This window comes from Plasmodium yoelii (assembly GCF_900002385.2).
Source record: "Plasmodium yoelii strain 17X genome assembly, chromosome: 9".
Taxonomy (NCBI): Eukaryota; Apicomplexa; class Aconoidasida; order Haemosporida; family Plasmodiidae; genus Plasmodium; species Plasmodium yoelii.
This window is the reverse complement of record NC_036181.2, coordinates 1523841-1541521: the sequence shown is the minus strand read 5'-3', so window position 1 is coordinate 1541521 and position 17681 is coordinate 1523841. Positions and strand designations below refer to the sequence as shown.

At 21.6% G+C, this 17681-nt stretch overlaps 7 protein-coding genes across 7 annotated transcripts; 1 reads left to right on the top strand and 6 right to left on the bottom strand.

Moving 5' to 3' along the window:
* Positions 1-178: 178 nt before the first annotated feature.
* Positions 179-1228, bottom strand: PY17X_0938500 (uncharacterized protein; the record flags this gene model as incomplete). The annotated part of the gene is made up of 1 exon (XM_724449.2): positions 179-1228. One exon carries the CDS (start codon positions 1226-1228, stop codon positions 179-181), a length of 1050 nt encoding a protein of 349 aa, XP_729542.2.
* Positions 1229-2876: 1648 nt separating this feature from the next.
* PY17X_0938400 (conserved protein, unknown function) lies at positions 2877-4785 on the bottom strand (the record flags this gene model as incomplete). The annotated part of the gene is made up of 2 exons (XM_022956077.1): positions 2877-2994; positions 3101-4785. 2 exons carry the CDS (start codon positions 4783-4785, stop codon positions 2877-2879), a joined length of 1803 nt encoding a protein of 600 aa, XP_022812263.1.
* Positions 4786-5476: 691 nt separating this feature from the next.
* PY17X_0938300 (protein transport protein BOS1, putative) lies at positions 5477-6364 on the bottom strand (the record flags this gene model as incomplete). The annotated part of the gene is made up of 1 exon (XM_022956076.1): positions 5477-6364. The coding sequence occupies one exon, from the start codon at positions 6362-6364 to the stop codon at positions 5477-5479; it is 888 nt and encodes a 295-aa protein (XP_022812262.1).
* Positions 6365-8094: 1730 nt separating this feature from the next.
* PY17X_0938200 (conserved Plasmodium protein, unknown function) lies at positions 8095-8658 on the bottom strand (the record flags this gene model as incomplete). Its single annotated transcript, XM_022956075.1, has 1 exon — positions 8095-8658. The coding sequence occupies one exon, from the start codon at positions 8656-8658 to the stop codon at positions 8095-8097; it is 564 nt and encodes a 187-aa protein (XP_022812261.1).
* Positions 8659-8854: 196 nt separating this feature from the next.
* PY17X_0938100 (acylphosphatase, putative) lies at positions 8855-9599 on the bottom strand (the record flags this gene model as incomplete). The annotated part of the gene is made up of 2 exons (XM_022956074.1): positions 8855-9099; positions 9455-9599. 2 exons carry the CDS (start codon positions 9597-9599, stop codon positions 8855-8857), a joined length of 390 nt encoding a protein of 129 aa, XP_022812260.1.
* Positions 9600-11937: 2338 nt separating this feature from the next.
* On the top strand, positions 11938-14338 carry PY17X_0938000 (endonuclease/exonuclease/phosphatase family protein, putative; the record flags this gene model as incomplete). Its single annotated transcript, XM_022956073.1, has 4 exons — positions 11938-13695; positions 13875-13971; positions 14095-14183; positions 14321-14338. The coding sequence occupies 4 exons, from the start codon at positions 11938-11940 to the stop codon at positions 14336-14338; spliced, it is 1962 nt and encodes a 653-aa protein (XP_022812259.1).
* Positions 14339-14904: 566 nt separating this feature from the next.
* PY17X_0937900 (conserved Plasmodium protein, unknown function) lies at positions 14905-17175 on the bottom strand (the record flags this gene model as incomplete). The annotated part of the gene is made up of 1 exon (XM_718826.1): positions 14905-17175. One exon carries the CDS (start codon positions 17173-17175, stop codon positions 14905-14907), a length of 2271 nt encoding a protein of 756 aa, XP_723919.1.
* Between the last annotated feature and the right edge of the window lie 506 nt (positions 17176-17681).

Genomic DNA, 17681 nt, shown 5'->3' with positions numbered 1-17681 from the left:
AAAATTGTGATGTCATAATATAGGAATAAATTTGAGTCTGGGATATGAGGCCAATTTATGAACGTATATAATTTAAAAATAAAAAATAAACGATAGAAAAAAAAAAAAAAAAAAAAAAAGTTTAATAAATTCATTATTTATGTTAATATATGAATTAGAATATTTATAAAATAGTTAGTCATTTTTTAGATGAGGAATATTTTAATATGGCTGTATTTGCATTAATAATAAATGCAATAAGTGAAATGCTTTTGTCATATGAAGATTCTGAAAGATATGAAAAATGTGATGATAATCTTAAAAAATAATATTTAAGTTTATTATCATATTTACTATTTAATAAATATTTAATAGTAGTTTCAAAAATAAAATTAACAGGTATTTGACAAGTTATTAAGCTTTGTATTTTTGTTACACATTCTTTTATTTTAACTTGTGTTGGATTTACAAAAACAAAATTACATAATTCATTTATATAAGTATGAGCTACTGATATAGAATGATGAGGTTTATCTGAATTTGAATAAACGGTCATTTCTAATGCCATAATACATTTTCTTAAATTTCTTCCATGTATATTAATTAATGTTTTAAAAAAATTTGTTGAATTATAACTTGATGATACATTTTCATTATCACATATATTTTTTAACACTGTAAATATTTCTTCTTCAGTTGGTAATGGTACTCTAATACATATACATCTACTTTTAAGTGGTTCAATAATTTTTGATAAATGTTCTAGATGTAATATAACTCTAGCATTTCTTATATATGTTTCTAGGGTTCTTCTTAATCCGGCTTGTGCTCCTTCACTTAAAAATTCTGCATCTTTAAAAACAAATATTCTATACATTGGTTTTTTTGAAAAAAAAGATGCACTAGATTTATAACTACATAATTCTTTAATTATATTTTGTACTATAATTTTATCTTTTGTTCCTAATTCAAAACATTGTAATTCTAAATGATAATTGCTTTGTATTACATTTATATTTATCTTATTTTCTGTATTAGTTATATTTTCTGGCCGACGAATTATTTTTTCATCTTTAAAAATTTCTTTTATTAGACAGTCAATTCTTGTACTCTTACCCCCACCTGGTGATCCATAAAATATTATATGAGGCAAATCATTATGCACACTTAATTTTTTTAAACGTGTTGTTATATCTTTGTGAATATTTAATTCGTCAAGGCTTCTCGGTGCATATTTTTCTAACCACATTCTTGATATCTCAAAATGTAGAAATAATATTACAGAAAAGGTACTTATTGATGATAAAATAAAATAATTAAATATCGTTAGCAAAAAAAATACTTCCACATGTGTGTGTGCTAATTTCGACTTAATGTATACACATAAAACTAAATGAATATAAAAATATAAAAATATAATGAATATGATAAATATAATGAATATAATGCTAACTTATAAAATTAAATTATAAAAAGTATCAAGCCCAATATAAATAAAATAATCCCAACATACAAGACCTTAATTAATCAAATTCTCTAGCGTTTTGTTATATCTATCTAATATATCTTAAACATTAAAAAAGTGTATTTTTTATTATGATTGAACGAAACGATAGATAAATAATTAAATACACACCTTTGGAAGTCAAGCTGGCCCTTTATTTGTGTATCACTATTGCTGCTATTACTCTATTACTGCTATTACTGCTATTACTGCTATTACTGCTATTATTATTTTATTTTTTTATTTTTTATTTTTTTTTATTTTTTTTATTTTTCCCTATCGAGGATAAAAGGATGTATATAATAAATTTTGTAAAAAATAAAGGCTTACATATTTACGATTGTGTATATTATGTTTTTTTTTTTTTTTTATATTATCGAAAAATATATTGATATTAAATTTGTTTAAAAAAAAAAAAAAACCTCTTTATAATTGGGGTTTATATATAGGGAGGTATGGAATGGGACAGTGTGTTTATTTCTCCATATTTGATATGTATATATTATTTTTACTATTTTAGAAGATAATTAAATTTTTTTAATTGCAAACCGATTAGAGAGACTGTAAAATATAATAAATGAAGAATAAAAAAATATATACACATATATATACATCCATATGTGCATATGGTTTTAGCATAAGCTTATTTCACATTTATTAATAAATTCGCTACATGATTGAGATAAAAAAATAAAATGTACACTTTTTTTTTTTTTTTTTTTTTTTTTTTTTTTTTATTAATTCTTTAAAATGTGTTATAAAAATATATTTTTACACAATGTTATTTTTATATAATATCATTTTTATTTTTTATTTTTATTTTTTATTTTTTATTTTCACACTAAGATAGCTAAAATATGATGTAATACTAAAAGGTAATAATAAGTCCTTGCATATGACAAAATATATATAAATAATAAAGACGTGATTAAAACTAATTTGTGGAAAAAAAATAATAAATTATCAAATGGTAACATAAAATATGCTTCCTTTTTATCCATAAGCAAAATGACAAAAAAAATAAAGGAGAAAAATAAGGGATAAAATAAGGGATAAAAAAAGGGATAAAAAAAGGGATAAAATAAGGGATAAAAATAAGGGATAAAATAAAGGAGAAAAATACGGGATAAAATTCGATTGTTTAAAGCAAAACCATTGTTCATGTACAAATTCGAATATAAACATTTGCATGAACTGCGATACAGTCACATGTGCCATTCCCATTGTCATTGTCATTGTCATTGTCATGATAGTAATAGTGCAGTGACAGTAATAGTAGTGATAGTAGTGATAGTAATAGTAGTGATAGTAATAGTAGTGATAGTAATAGTAGTGATAGCAGTGACAGTAGTGATAGCGCTTGCTTGTGTGTAAATGAGGAAGTGAATTTTTTTTAGAAATTTAATTTCTCAGCTATATTTTTATTTTTTTCATGTTCTCTTTTCATTTCTTTTATTCTGTCTTTTATAATTTGATCCCTCTCGTCGGGCACGCAATCCAGTCGGCGGTAGCTAAAAGGTGGAAAAAATAAAAATAATATAGAATATAGTATTTGCCCAATTTTATACAAAACATTATATATGTTGATAAAATAAAATAAAAGCGAGACTAAATTACCTAATATCATCCGAAAGGTCTATAAGCAACTTAGCATATTTATCAGATTGATCTGAATCATGCTTAATATAATTTGATTTTATAATAAATTTTTTAAATATATTTTTTGCTTCATGTATATTTTTATTTTTCCAATTTATATAAATTTGTTTTAAATATTTTGATTTTATAGATTTAAAAATATGATTATTTTCATCTACAATTTGTATAATTTGTTCTAAAGATTTATTTATTAAATTTATCGAAAGTTGTGAAATTAATTTATTAAAACATTCTCTTTTTAAATTTATATAGTTATTTATAAAATCTTTATATATCATATATTTATCTTCATCAGATAAAAATATTTTTTTATAATTTTTGTTATTTAATATATCTTCTGAAATTAAACCAGCTTCCTCAAACTTTTTATCTTTTAAATTTTGATGCTTATGAAAATATTCTAAACTTCTTTCAATGTCTGGATATTTTATTTGTTCATGCAAAAGGGTAGTAAATAAATTTTTATCATTTTTGCAATTTTTATCATTTTTGCAATTTTTATCATTTTTGCAATTTTTACCGCTCTTACCGCTTTTACCGCTTTCCCAATTTTGGCCATGGGTCTCAAATTGGGCACTATTACGTTTCTTATTTATTTGACTTTTATTACGTTTTCGAGATTCTAATATTTTTTTACTAATAGTATCAAAAAGTATATTTTTTTTTTCATTAGAAATTAATTCATATTTTTTATTTTTAACTAAAGTATTTTTAATTTTAAACCATACACCTGTATTTTCTGTTTGTAAAAAATCCCATAAATCTTTTTCAAATTCTTCTTCTAATTTAGTTTCTTTTTTTTTTATTAATTTTTCTAAATAGTTATCTAATAATTTATTTCTTGTATTTTTCCATTTGGTACTATAATTTCCTTCATATTCTTTTTTCCCCTTGAGCAAATTTATTACCTCATCTTTATTATTATATATGTTATCTATTTTATTACTATATATATTATCTAATTTATTTTCCAACGTTTTTAACAAATTTTGAAAGTTTTGAATTAACATTTTGAGTTGGTCATTTTTGTCTTGTCTGATTTCTTTTATTAATTTGTAAAAATAATCTTTTCTTAAATCTTTGGGTACTTTTAAAAATCTATTATCATATAATATATTTCCTAAAACATTTTCATATTTACAAAATTCATTTATTTTTTTTTCAATTAGCAAAGATTTATAATCTTTTATTATTTTTTCCATTTCTTCATCTTCTTTATTTATATATTCACTATTTTCTTTTTGTTCATAATTATTATTATTTTCTACATCATCATTTAAATTTTCTTCGTTAATTAATTCTGATATCTTTTTGGGACATTTCCATGTTTTTTCGTTAGTTCTTTTATTAAAATAAAATTTATAATTCTTATTAGTTTCTATAATAAACCACCCCTTGCTCTTTTCTACATATTCCCAACTTTCTGGGACCCCTACAATTTGCTCTTGAATTTCCTTTGGTATCTTTTTATCGCCATCGTCATCGTACTTATCATACTTATCAGCATCATCATTGTTCTTTACTTCGTTTGCTTTTCCCTCATTTTCTTTTCCCTCATTTTCTTTTCCCTCATTTTCTTTTCCCTCATTTTCTTTTCCCTCTATTTTTGTATCACTGCTGCTAATATTGACCCCCGTTTCCATTTGCAAACATACTAAGCCCTTTCCTTATAATAATTTTTTTTTTTTTTTTTTTTTTTTTTTACTTTACATTTTCCCAAAATATCTTTCAGTTTGCATATAAAACTGGCTATTTTTTTTTTTCGAAGATTGAAAAAATCGTAATACTCAAATTTAAATAATTATATATTCTTTTGTTTTATACTTATTTTTTAATCATTTTTTTGTGCCGTTTGATATGAAAAAAAAAAAAAAAAAAAAAAAAAAAAAAAGAGGGATGTAGTGGATAGATATATTTCGGGCTTAGTATATAAAGCCAAGAGACTAAGGTGATAAATTTTTATTATCATAAATAAAGTTTGGTTATAAATTTTATATATGAAAAAATTTTACTGAAAAAAAGGAAAAGGTTTGGCAAGCTATGCCACTATCATAAAAAAAACAAAAAAATAAAAAAATAAAAAAATGAAATAAAATAAAAAAATGAAACAGTACAAAACAGTACAAAATAACGTTGCAAGTTGGACAGTGATATGAAAGGTGCCATCACAATTGCAAAATAATCATAACTGAGAAACAAACATAATATTTTCCACTTAAAAAAAGAGTATTAATTATAATGTATTACTGGAAAATATAAAAAAAACATAAAAGTGTGATAAACGTGTGGTAAACGTGTGATAAACGTGTGGTAAACGTGTGATAAACGTGTGCATTATCGCTTGAAATAAGAATATAAAACATAAAAAAAAATCGAGGATAAAATAATTCCAACAATTACAATAATTAAGTTTTGTTTATCTGTTTTTTTTATAGTACTAATTAAAGATGAAGATAATCCAATATAATTATACATATCAATAACTTTTTTTCGAACCCCTTTTAAAAATTTATTTTGTTTTCTTAACATATCTAAGGTATTAAGACCCTGAACATGAAATATATTTAAATTATTTTCAACGTCTTTCAAAATTTCTCTTTCTTTATTTAAATAGCTAATTGTATTATCATCATTTTCGAATTTTTTTTTTTTTTTATTATGTGAATATCCTAAATTTCCATTGCTATTATTATTTCTTATTTGCTCTTGTTTTCTTAAATTTGTTTTATATATATTGTCCAAAGTTTTTATATAAGCATTTGCTTCGCTATTTAATGTTTCAATTCTTTTTTCCCAAATTATATTTTTGCTATTCAAAATTTCTCTGTTATTAATATTTATAAATTCAAAAGTATTTTTTAAGGTTTCTACATTTACATAAAAAGAATTTGTTAATGCATTTATTTTATTTAATGTTATATTATTTGGTGTTGTATTATTGCTAGGTAGTATATTATTATTCTTATTGTACATGTTATTGTAATTATTATATGAACTGTTCATATTTTCTTGCTTATCATTACTACTAATAATTAAATTATATGAATAAAATAAATTATAATTTTTTTCTAATTCTTTTCTAATTTTTATTATTTTACTATATATATTATTTAAATTCGACTCTTTTATTTCTTTATCATCATTTCCTTGGTTATTTATCAAATCTGTCTCTCCTATATCATCCCCCAAAAATGGTTCATATTTATACCTCATTTTTTCCATTAATTGTGTGCATTTATACTAATTTCATTTCAATGCTAATTTAATCATCTATTTTTTCTTATATCCTTATATATATATATATATATATATATATATATATATATATTCAGGGAGATATATTTATTTCATTTATATTCTTCTTCTACTTTCTGTATTTATTAGTTTGTATCCACATAGCCGTCTTAGTCTTATCCTTGTTCTATGTTTTAACATAATTTTTATGAACAAAATTAAAAATGTTCATAATATGTTAATTTTTTTTTTTTATATAATTTATTAACAATTTGGAACATTTCAAAAATAACTTGAGTAATATATTTTAGTATTTTACAAATTACTAATTCAAAAAAAATGCAAATAGTATAAAATTAAACACAACAAAACCCCTAAATAAATTTAAACGAAATATTGTACTAAATAAACCATAATGCTAAACAGATTTTTATATCATAATAAATACAGGCAATGTAATATAGCATAATATAACATAAAAACATATATACATGAGAAGGAGCGAAATTATGACGTTAACTTGGCGCTACTCTCGAATGAAAAAAAAAAAAAAAAATAATAAATAAATATATATATATATATGTATATATATTATATACGCATATAATATTATATATCATAATAATTTTTAAAATTCCCAAAAAGCATTTGAAATAAACTATGACAGAGATATATTAAAAAAGAGTAACACCCAAATGTTAACAAACAATTTCCATAAACATATATTTAAAGGGACGCAAAATACGCATATATAAATTGTGCAAAAATATATATATATATATATATATATATATATGTAATATTTCACATTTCAATGTTATATATAATCCAAAATATTATGACCTGTACATGTAATAATTGCATACTGAATAAATATCCTGACCCCCAAGTATTTTCACAATTCCAACACAAAATAGCTTAAAAAATTGAAGAAGAAAAACTTATTTTATATCACATGTGTGCAAAATAGTAAGAATAAAAATTAAATGAACAAATATATATAAGCACATATGAAAATTCATATAGTAGCTAATAAATATGTCCTAATTGAGGTAAATTATATCAAAACAAAATAAAAAAAATAAATATATCAATTTTTAAAATAAAACTGTTAATAAAGTTACAAAATATTAAACATAGACGACTTAAATATTTTATATAATTCCTCTTTCTCGTATTAATACATTTTTTCTTTGTTTTTTAAAAAAATCTACATTAACATTTCAACCTACCAAAAGTTTTTTTTTATATTTAATTTTAACACTAGTACATATTTTGTATGAACATGTTATTTGGTAAAAAAAAAAAAAAAAAAAAAAAGAGAAAAAAAAAGAGAAAAAAAAAAGAGAAAAACAAAAGAGAAAAAAAAAAGAGAAAAACAAAAGAGAAAAACAAAAGAGAAAAACAAAAGAGAAAAAGGGAAACGTCCTTATTAGTTTATTTAATGTAAAACTTGATAAATGGTCACATAACAAATTTTTTAAAATATTTTAGACAGGAAAATAAATATATAATATGTTCATTTTATTATTAAAAATAAAAGAAAAATATGATAATAATTTCTTAATTTTGTAATTAATGATATATATTCCTTGTTACATTGGAAAAAAAAAAAAAGTAAAATTTAATCTTATAAAACAATGTATATATAAGCCACTTTTTTTATAAAGAAAAATGTTAAAATAAAAGATTTAATTTTTTTTTTTTTTTTTTTTATTTCACCAAATGTTTCCATTACTTGCTATGTTAAGATCTATATTTAAAAAAATATATTTAAACATATCATAATTTATATATAAATTATTAATATCAATTGAAGAGAATTTATTTTCCGTTTTTTTTTTATCAAGATAATCTTCAAAATATATATTTTTTTCTATATTTTCTTTAAAATATTTATTATTAGTAAAATATAAAATCATATTTATAATATCTTCAATATTTATGTTAATATTAAAATGGTGTAAAGTTTTTTGAATTTTCTGAATGTTTATTAGATTTTCCAAATTTTTATTATAATATATAATTTCATCATAGTTATCTATTTTTTTAAAACTGATTTTTTTTTTTATTTTATGTTTCATTTCTTCTTCTAACATTTTATCATCACTTATTTTGTTATCAATCTTAAGAATATAATTCCATATATATTCTATTTTATTATCTATAATATCTTTAAGTTCGTTATCATCACATTTTTCATAAATTGTCTTAATTTTACCACCCCGTTTTCTTAACGTTTTTTCCAAGTTTTCAACGTTAGACTTTTTTTTTTTTTTCATTTTGTTTCAAAAATAAGCATAGGTTAACCAAGCTTACCAAAAGTGTTCTAAGCACAAAACGGAAACGGAAACTATATACCCACTTTTGTTAATGCCCACTTTTGCTATATACCTACTTTGCTACATGCCCACTTTTGCCACAGTTATTATGTCTACAACTAAATTATGGCAATGCAAAATAAAAAGGTAAAACTTATTATCTCTTTATATAAAAATTATTAGTTGAATATGTATCAATAGTTTTTTCATCTGTTATTAAACACTTATCAATTCGTGATAAAGGGCTACCTTTATTTGTCAAAAAAATTTTGAATCTATCTAATAATTCTTTATTTTCACTTTCGGCAGTTCCTATTACTGTATTTTTATTGGTATTTTGTACATACCCTTTTATATTTAACATATCAGCTTCTAGTTTTGTATATTTTCTAAAAAATACACCTAAAAAAAAATATAATTATTTTTCATATTATTTTTATGTGTGCATATATATTAAAAATAAATATATAATATACATTTTTAAAAACATGGATAGTTAGAAATAAATTATATAAAAAAAAAATTAATCTTTTGATCATAATATATTTCTAATTAAATATTTTTTTATTTAAAAGAGAAAATAAAATATTGATATAATATGGGCATTGTCTATATTCCTCTTTTCGAATTTCTACACTATTTCTACACTATTTCTACACTATTTCTATACTATTTCTATACTATTTCTATACTATTTATTTATTTTTTATTTTTTTTATTTTTTTTATTATTTTTTTATTTTTTATTTTTTTCAAACCTTGAACCTTTCCGAAAACTTCAAAATCAAACTTATATATCATTTTACTATAGCTAGTAAATTTTTTTCTTGAATAATTATTGTTTGTTAAATATTTAATCTTTGGAAATAAAAATAAAAAACTGGATAACAAATATATTCGCATATCCACTATTTGTGTGGCAATAAATTTGACTTAAAATTGGATACAAAATGGGAAGTATCAAATTGAAAGTCATATAAATAAATATGATATATATATATAATCAAGTAGACTAATTTGTTCCCATAAAAAATATAAAATAATTTATTCTATTTTATTTTATTTGCCAATACATTTTGATATTCTCTATATATACACAACCTTCATAACCATTGTTATTTTGCCATTTCATCATTTTATTTTTTTTCACATTTTTTATTTTATTTTTTTCCACATTTTTTATTTATAAATTTATGGTTAAATTATAAATTTGGTGTGACATTCAAGCTGATGCCGATAAGTTACGAAGTTTTTTTTTTAAATTATATAAATGTTAAAAATGTTTATTTTTTTGCATATACCTTTAAATAGACCGTTTCAGAAAAAAAAAATAAAAAATATAAAAAATAAAATGTATAATATAAAATTAAAATAGGTAATATAATATATAACTATTTGACACTAATAATTAAATAAAAATCATTTTTATGATAATAAACAATTAAACAAGTTTACTTTTTTAAGTCACAATATTTTTTAAATTTTATTTATTTGGTTATTCCTTCTTTTCCAAAGTTATACAAAATAATATATATTTTTACTTACCACTCATATACACATGAATCGCATATTTATATGTAGATTATTTTATCTCATTTTCAATACATATCAAATAGGCATACTATAATATATAGTATGTTTTTTTGTTTTTTTTTTGTTTTTTTTTTGTTTTTTTTTTGTTTTTTTTTAATATAAATTAATTAGGGTTAAAATTTTGAATATGCTTAGTATTTTTTTTTTTTTGAAAACAGAAATAAAATATATGTAACAGGTATATGAGTTTGACTTGTTTCCCTCCTTTTTTGTTATTTTTGCTATTTTTGCTATTTTTTCTATCTTTCTATTTTTGTTATTTTTGCTATTTTTGCTAAAAAGGTGTTTTAAAAATGTAGGTAAAGTTATACATTTTGGTAGCTCCCTTGCTCTATTAACAAATCTTTATATATACATGTATATACATGCTAGTATATACATGCTAGTATACACATGCTAGTATACACATGCTAGTATACACACACATAAATACATGCATAACATATAAATATGGAAAATATAAAATATGTTATTTATTAAATTATAAGATGAAAATTCTACACATATTTTCTTTACAAGTATTTATATTATATGTAGAAAAGACAATAAATTCAAAATATTCTAAAAAAAAAAAAAAAAAAAAAAATATATTAATACGGTACATATAAATAACCTTTTAATATCACTATAAAATTCGTTATCCTTAAAACCAGACAAATATATTCTCTTTTGTTAAATTCACACTTTTAATATGTATTAGTTGGTAAAAAATAAAATAAAGTGAAAAAAAGTGAAAATATGCAAACCCAGACTTGTTTTACTTTGTTTTGCTTTATTTTATTTTGTTTTTATTTTATTTTTATTTTTATTTTTTCATTATGAATTGTAACATGTATAAATAAATATACAATTCTACATGTGTGAAATGTTTTATTTTCGTAATTAAAAATTAGACAATATTTACCTTTCTATTTTTATAAAAAAAAAACAAAGCAAAAGCAAAATGAAACAGTCATAAACAATTAAAGGTGGGTGTTATCATAAATGAAAAAATAATTTTTTTACACGTATTTAAATATCGGGATTTTTTTATTTTAAAATAAAACTCAAATTATTATTTTCACATGATGTGGTTTTCAATATCATATATTTCTTTTTTTAAATTTCTTATTCATTTTTTTACAACATGCTTGGAACATTGTATTTTATATATTTTTTTATTCAGTATAATTTATTTATTTTCACTGCTTATGTTTTAAAATGATTTTATCATTTTTTTTATAATTTTATTTTTATATCTTTGCTCTTGTTTCTTGCTTAAACAAATAAATAATAAACATAATATATGTATATATATGTGTGTATATATATGTGTATATATATATGTGTATACATACATAATGCAATTTTATTTTAACTTTTTGTAAATAGCGGAATAGAATTAATCTGCATTTCTTTAAGCCTTATAATTGTGAGCACATTTTATGCGAAAATTTTGAAAAATTTGTGAAAAATTGTGAAAAATTTTGAAAAATTTGTAAAAGTTTTGTAGACTTTAAACAGAATAAAAGCAAACCCTCCTTTTGATATGGTTACATAAATAGGGAAGTGGAAAAAAAAGAAAAAAAAAAAAAGGCCCAAAAAAGAGGCAAAAAAAGAGGCAAAAAAGAGGAAAATTTACAGTGTATGTTTTGATAATTGGAAAAATATGAAAGATAACCAAAACGAAAATAATGATCAAGTTGAAAATGAAAAAAATAAAATAATTTTCAATATGAAAGAAAAAAATAATACAAACATTTTTAGTTGCATTCCAAACAATTGTAAAAATGTAAGTTTGCAAAATAGTGTCGTAAAAAAATTTCCATTAAATAAATATAGAAGTAGAAGTGAATCACATGGACATATAAAAAGTAATAGAATTTTTATGGATAGTATAAAAGAAAGAAATGAAAACAATTATGATAAAAATGAAAAAAAAGAATCTTTAATAAATAAAAAATATCAAAAAAATGAAATTGAAAATGTGTCCATTTTTGATACTAAAGGAAATATTAAATATAATAATAAAGATAAAATATGTATTCGAAATAATGAAAAAAAAAAAAAAAAAAATGATAGAAAAACTGTAATGGGTTATAATTATTTTACAAATAGACAGCAATTAATTAGTAGCGAAAATATAAACATTATAAAAAATGTCCCAATAAGTATTTATGTTGGAACATGGAATTGTGAATATTCAGATTTTACAAAAGGATATGAATATGAAAAAAAAAGATATACAACAAATTATTTAAATGAAAATAATAAAGATACATTATATTCAATGAAACTAGATGATAGATATACTATGAGATCTATAACTCCGCTAATTTATATTGACCCAACTATAAAAAGGAATAAAAATAATGATAGTGAATATTGTGACGATCTTGCCAATTTCAAGTTGGCCAATAAAAATGGGGAAAAAAATGGGGAAAAAAATGGTAAAAAAAGTAGCGATTATTGCATATATACACCAAATAAACAAGTATATCCTAAAAAGAATATGTCAAACACAGCAAACATATCTGTTGACAATTCGAATAAAAGAAAAACAATAGGAATAGAAACAAGTATTAAAAATTGTAATAAAATATCTGGAAAAAAAATAAATAATTTACAAAATTATAATTCACAAGAAACTGAAATATTTTCATATTGGATATCACCATATTATGATATATATGTCATATGTTTACAAGAATCAATTTCAGATAGTATAATTGAATGTTTATCTATGTATTTAAAAGAGATAAATCAAGAAACATATGAATATTTACCATTAGCAGATTATAAATTATCAGGATATGGAGATGGAGCATTTTTGCAAATGAAATCAACAACGATAGCTGCTTGGGTAAGAAAATCTAAACTTCATCCAAAAGGACCAGTTAAATTATGTGCATCTAAAACTATAGCTTTTAATAAATTAAATAACAGTAAAGGATGTGTATCTATATTATTAAATATATATAATCAATTTATTTTATTTATTGGATGTCATATGCCTGCTAAAGATCAAGAATTACGACAAAAATCAAGAGAATTTATTTTATCAAAATTAAGTGAATATTTTAGTAATAAAGCAACATCAAATTTTAAGGATGTTTTTCATCATGTCATATGGATGGGTGATTTTAACTTTAGAGTCCATGGAATACAAATAGAAAAAGTTGTTCATTATCTAAAAACAAACAATTTAAAAGAATTGCTAAAATATGATGAAGCAAATTCACCCTATTCATATGATTTATCGATAAGTTTTCAAGAGCAACAAATCAATTTCTTACCAACATATAAAAAAAATGGGAATAGACCAATAATTGATAGAAGTGATTCAAATTGGGTAGAAAAGGAATACAAATTGATTCATAACATTAAATGGTATAAGGGAGGAAAACAGGAGCCCCGCATTCCCTCTGTATGTGTTAAAAAATTCATCACCATTTATCAACATTTTTATCACCATTTTTATCACCATTTTCAACATTTTCAACATTTTTCACCATTTTCAACATTTTCAACATTTTTCACCATTTTCAACATTTTCACCATTTTTCACCATTTTCACCATTTTTCACCATTTTTCACCATTTTTAGTGGACAGATCGGGTATTTAAATGGTCCTGTGATAAAACTCAAAACTGTTTGACATTCGTCCCGAATACTTACATTTCCCCAATACCCAAAGAAAAATGTAACCAACAAAAATACCGCTATCTACATAAATACGCAATTTAAACCTTTTTTTTTTCAATATTTTACACCATTTTTCAATATTTACACCATTTTTCAATATTTACACCACTTTACCTTAAAGGCATACTGATGTGCAGCGACCACAGCCCCGTTTCGTGTTGTTTTCAAATGTATAAAATGTCAAATGAAGAGGATATTCCTTCGACAAAAGTAATAATTAATCTAAAAAAAAGAAAAAAAAAACAAATAGACAAATCTGAAATCACCAAACGTATCTAAACATATCTTCTATGCAAAATTTTCATTCATATATATTCACAAAATCTTAATTTTGTATCCTTTTTCAGAGCATTTGGAAATTTTAATTATTCACAAGTTTTTACTTTTGCATCCTTTTTCAACATCAAGAAGCTCCATGTTCCGTTCCCCTTTGTTAAATTTCTCTATTTTTATTATTTTTTTTTTTTTTTTTTTTTGGGGACTTTTTGTATATATTATTAATTTTTATATTTTCATGACATACACATATATGTATATAAAAATAAACCCGAAAAAAAAATTGATTAAACAAATGTTAAACAATGTGTTAATTCATGCATATACCAAAAGGGGTAATGAATTAAAAAATATTCAAATAAAAATGATGATCATGGCGATCGTGATAGCAATGAAAATCGTGATAGCAATGACGCAGACGGAGTTTCATAAAATTGCTACACATAATAAAAAGACGAAATTATATAAAATGGTGATGATATTGTTATAAATTTATTATCATTTTGAATGAGGGAAATAACATATTCCACTTTTTTTCTCTTCCAACTTTGGCAGATTTGCTTTCCCTTTTTCTCTTCCAACTTTGGCAGATTTGCTTTCCCTTTTTCTCTTCCAACTTTGGCAAATTTGCTTTCCTTTTTCCTCTTCTTTATCATCAGCCAATTCGATTGCGCGTGTCTGCAAGAATTAAATAAAGAGATCCATTTGCCGTAATCATAAATAAATGAAGAGATGTTTGGGTCGACATTTCTTTAAAATTTTTATCATGATTAACAAAATTATATTCGTATTTATGTATAGACATGACATAGTGAAGTTTGCTGATATTTTGTATATTATTTTTTTTTAATAATTTATTTAATAAGGAATTAAAAATATTGAATATGTTAGAACTATTTATTAAGCCATTATTTAAAATGATTTTTTGTATTTCATTTTTATTTTGTTTTTCTTTAAGATATATTTTAGATTTATTTTTAAATTTTATTTTTATATCTAAATGTATTTTGCCTATATATTCAACTAAATAATTAATAAAATCATCAAAAAAATTTTCTTTTTTTTTTTCAACCCATTTTGAGTTTATTACATTCCTTGGTTCAGTTTTGCTTTTATTATAATCCATAATTTTTAACAAAGATTCTTTTTCCAAAAATATTTCATCATTTATAAAGTACTGTCCTTGGTGTGTTCGTAAAAAATTCAAAATTTTTTCAACTTTTTCACCATTCTCAATTTTTACACCATTCTCAATTTTTACACCATTCTCAATTTTTACACCATTCTCAATTTTTTCAAATTTTTCAATTTTTTCAATTTTGTCACCATTCCCAATTTTTACACCATTATGACTACTCGATACCCCACTTGAATGAACTTGTTTGCGACTTTTAGTTTGTTCGTCACTATTTCTTTCCTCTCTTTTAATTTTGGAAAATTCAAATAAACTATCATCACTAGTGTCAGACAAATTTTTATTTATATAAAACGTTTTATTATTTATATGATGTATGTTTCCTTTTTTTTCATAATCCATACTATTTAAATTATTATTTTTTTGTGTATTACGATTTGAGTGTCTTTGTGTATAATATATATCATCTCTGATATTTGGGTAATTATTTAATTTATTATTTTTTTTATTTATAGTTTTGTTTTTTTCTAACCAAATAAATAAATTATTATATATGAAATCTACATTTAATTCGTAATAAAAATTATTTAATTTTTTATTTTGTGAAAAAAATAAATTTGTATTTTTATTAATTTCATTTTCTATATTATATTTAAAAGATGATGTTAAACTATTAGATAAATTATTTGTACTAAAAATATCTTTATATATATCTGTAACAGTATTCAATTGATTTAACATATTTATGTTTTCATTGTTATTAATAGATGCCATGTTTAAATAGTTTTCTTCACAAATATTATTATTTAGTGATATATCATCGCTATTTCCTTTATATGTTGTTTCATGATATTCAAGATGTATTGGATAAATTTTTGCATCTTTATTTTTTAAAAAAGTGGCACTTAATTTGTTTAGAAATTTGTCATTCTTACCATCGCTGAAATTGTCATCATCATTCTCATCTGCATTATCACCATCGCTGGCATGGCCATATGTAGCTATTAGATCTACTGGATACGTATTCGATTCCGAAAAAAAAGCTTTATATGTTTCTCTCATTTTATATTTTATATTATACATTTTGTAATTTTCCAAATCTTCGTTGTTGTTTTCATTTACCTTGTTCACCTTTTCATGGATATTACTTTTTTCGAAATTTTCATATTTTTCAATTTTTTCAATTTTTTCGAAATTTTTATCATCTTGGTTATGAGTGTATTTATTTTTGTCGGCAATTTTTACAGAATCGTTTTTTAAATCAATTACAATCACATTTGAAAGCCCATTTTGATCTTTATATAAATTTGTATGTGTTATTAAGCTTAATTTTGTTAAATCATTAATACATAAATATAAATAATTATTGTCCATATATATTTTATTATGATATTTTGAATAACAATTAATTAGAATTTGTTTATATTTCTTACAAATATTATTTATATAATTGCTTGTAAAAAAAGTAGATAAATAGACGTTTTTCAAAAGATATGAAATTTTATTTTTGATAACATTTTTATATATATATTCTGAATTTATGGAATCTTTATTATTTTCTGTGAAATTTGTTAAAATAATTTGACTATTAACTAAATTATTATTTAATATTTTTACAAAATTATTCAAGTTTTTGTTTTTACGAAAATATTTTAAGTAACATATTTCTTCATTTCCATTTTCTTTTTCTGATTTTGAATAATTTATAAGATCATTAAGATTTATTGTTTCAACTGTTGTATATATTAGTCCCGTGTTATTTACATTTTTTTCATTATTAATGAAATGCATTGCTTATATTTCCAAAAAAATACTTAACAAACATTAAGTTTGCATAAAAAAAACAACACAAAATGATAGTTTCTATTTTTTAGGAATTTGATGGGCACATATAACAATGTGGAACAATCTTAGGGCTCGTTAATTGGGGCTTCTCTGCTTATTTTGGCTACTCTGTTTATTTGGGCTATGCTTATTTATATATTTTCTTATTTTTTATTTTTTATTTTTTTATTTTTTATTCCCTTATTTTTTATTTCCTTATTTTTTGCAACAAATTTGGAAACATTTATGCACATATTGGATGTAAGGCTTCGGCTTAATTTGCATATCCTCTTGTGCATCCCCCCCTAATCTTACCCATTTTTATTTTTTATTTTTTTTATACATTTTACACATTAGCCATTTTATTGAAAACGCATTTCTATCTCATTTTATTGAAAACGCATTTCTATCTTATTTTATTTTTATACATACCATGCGTTTATCCACTACTACGTTATTACATTATATTTTCT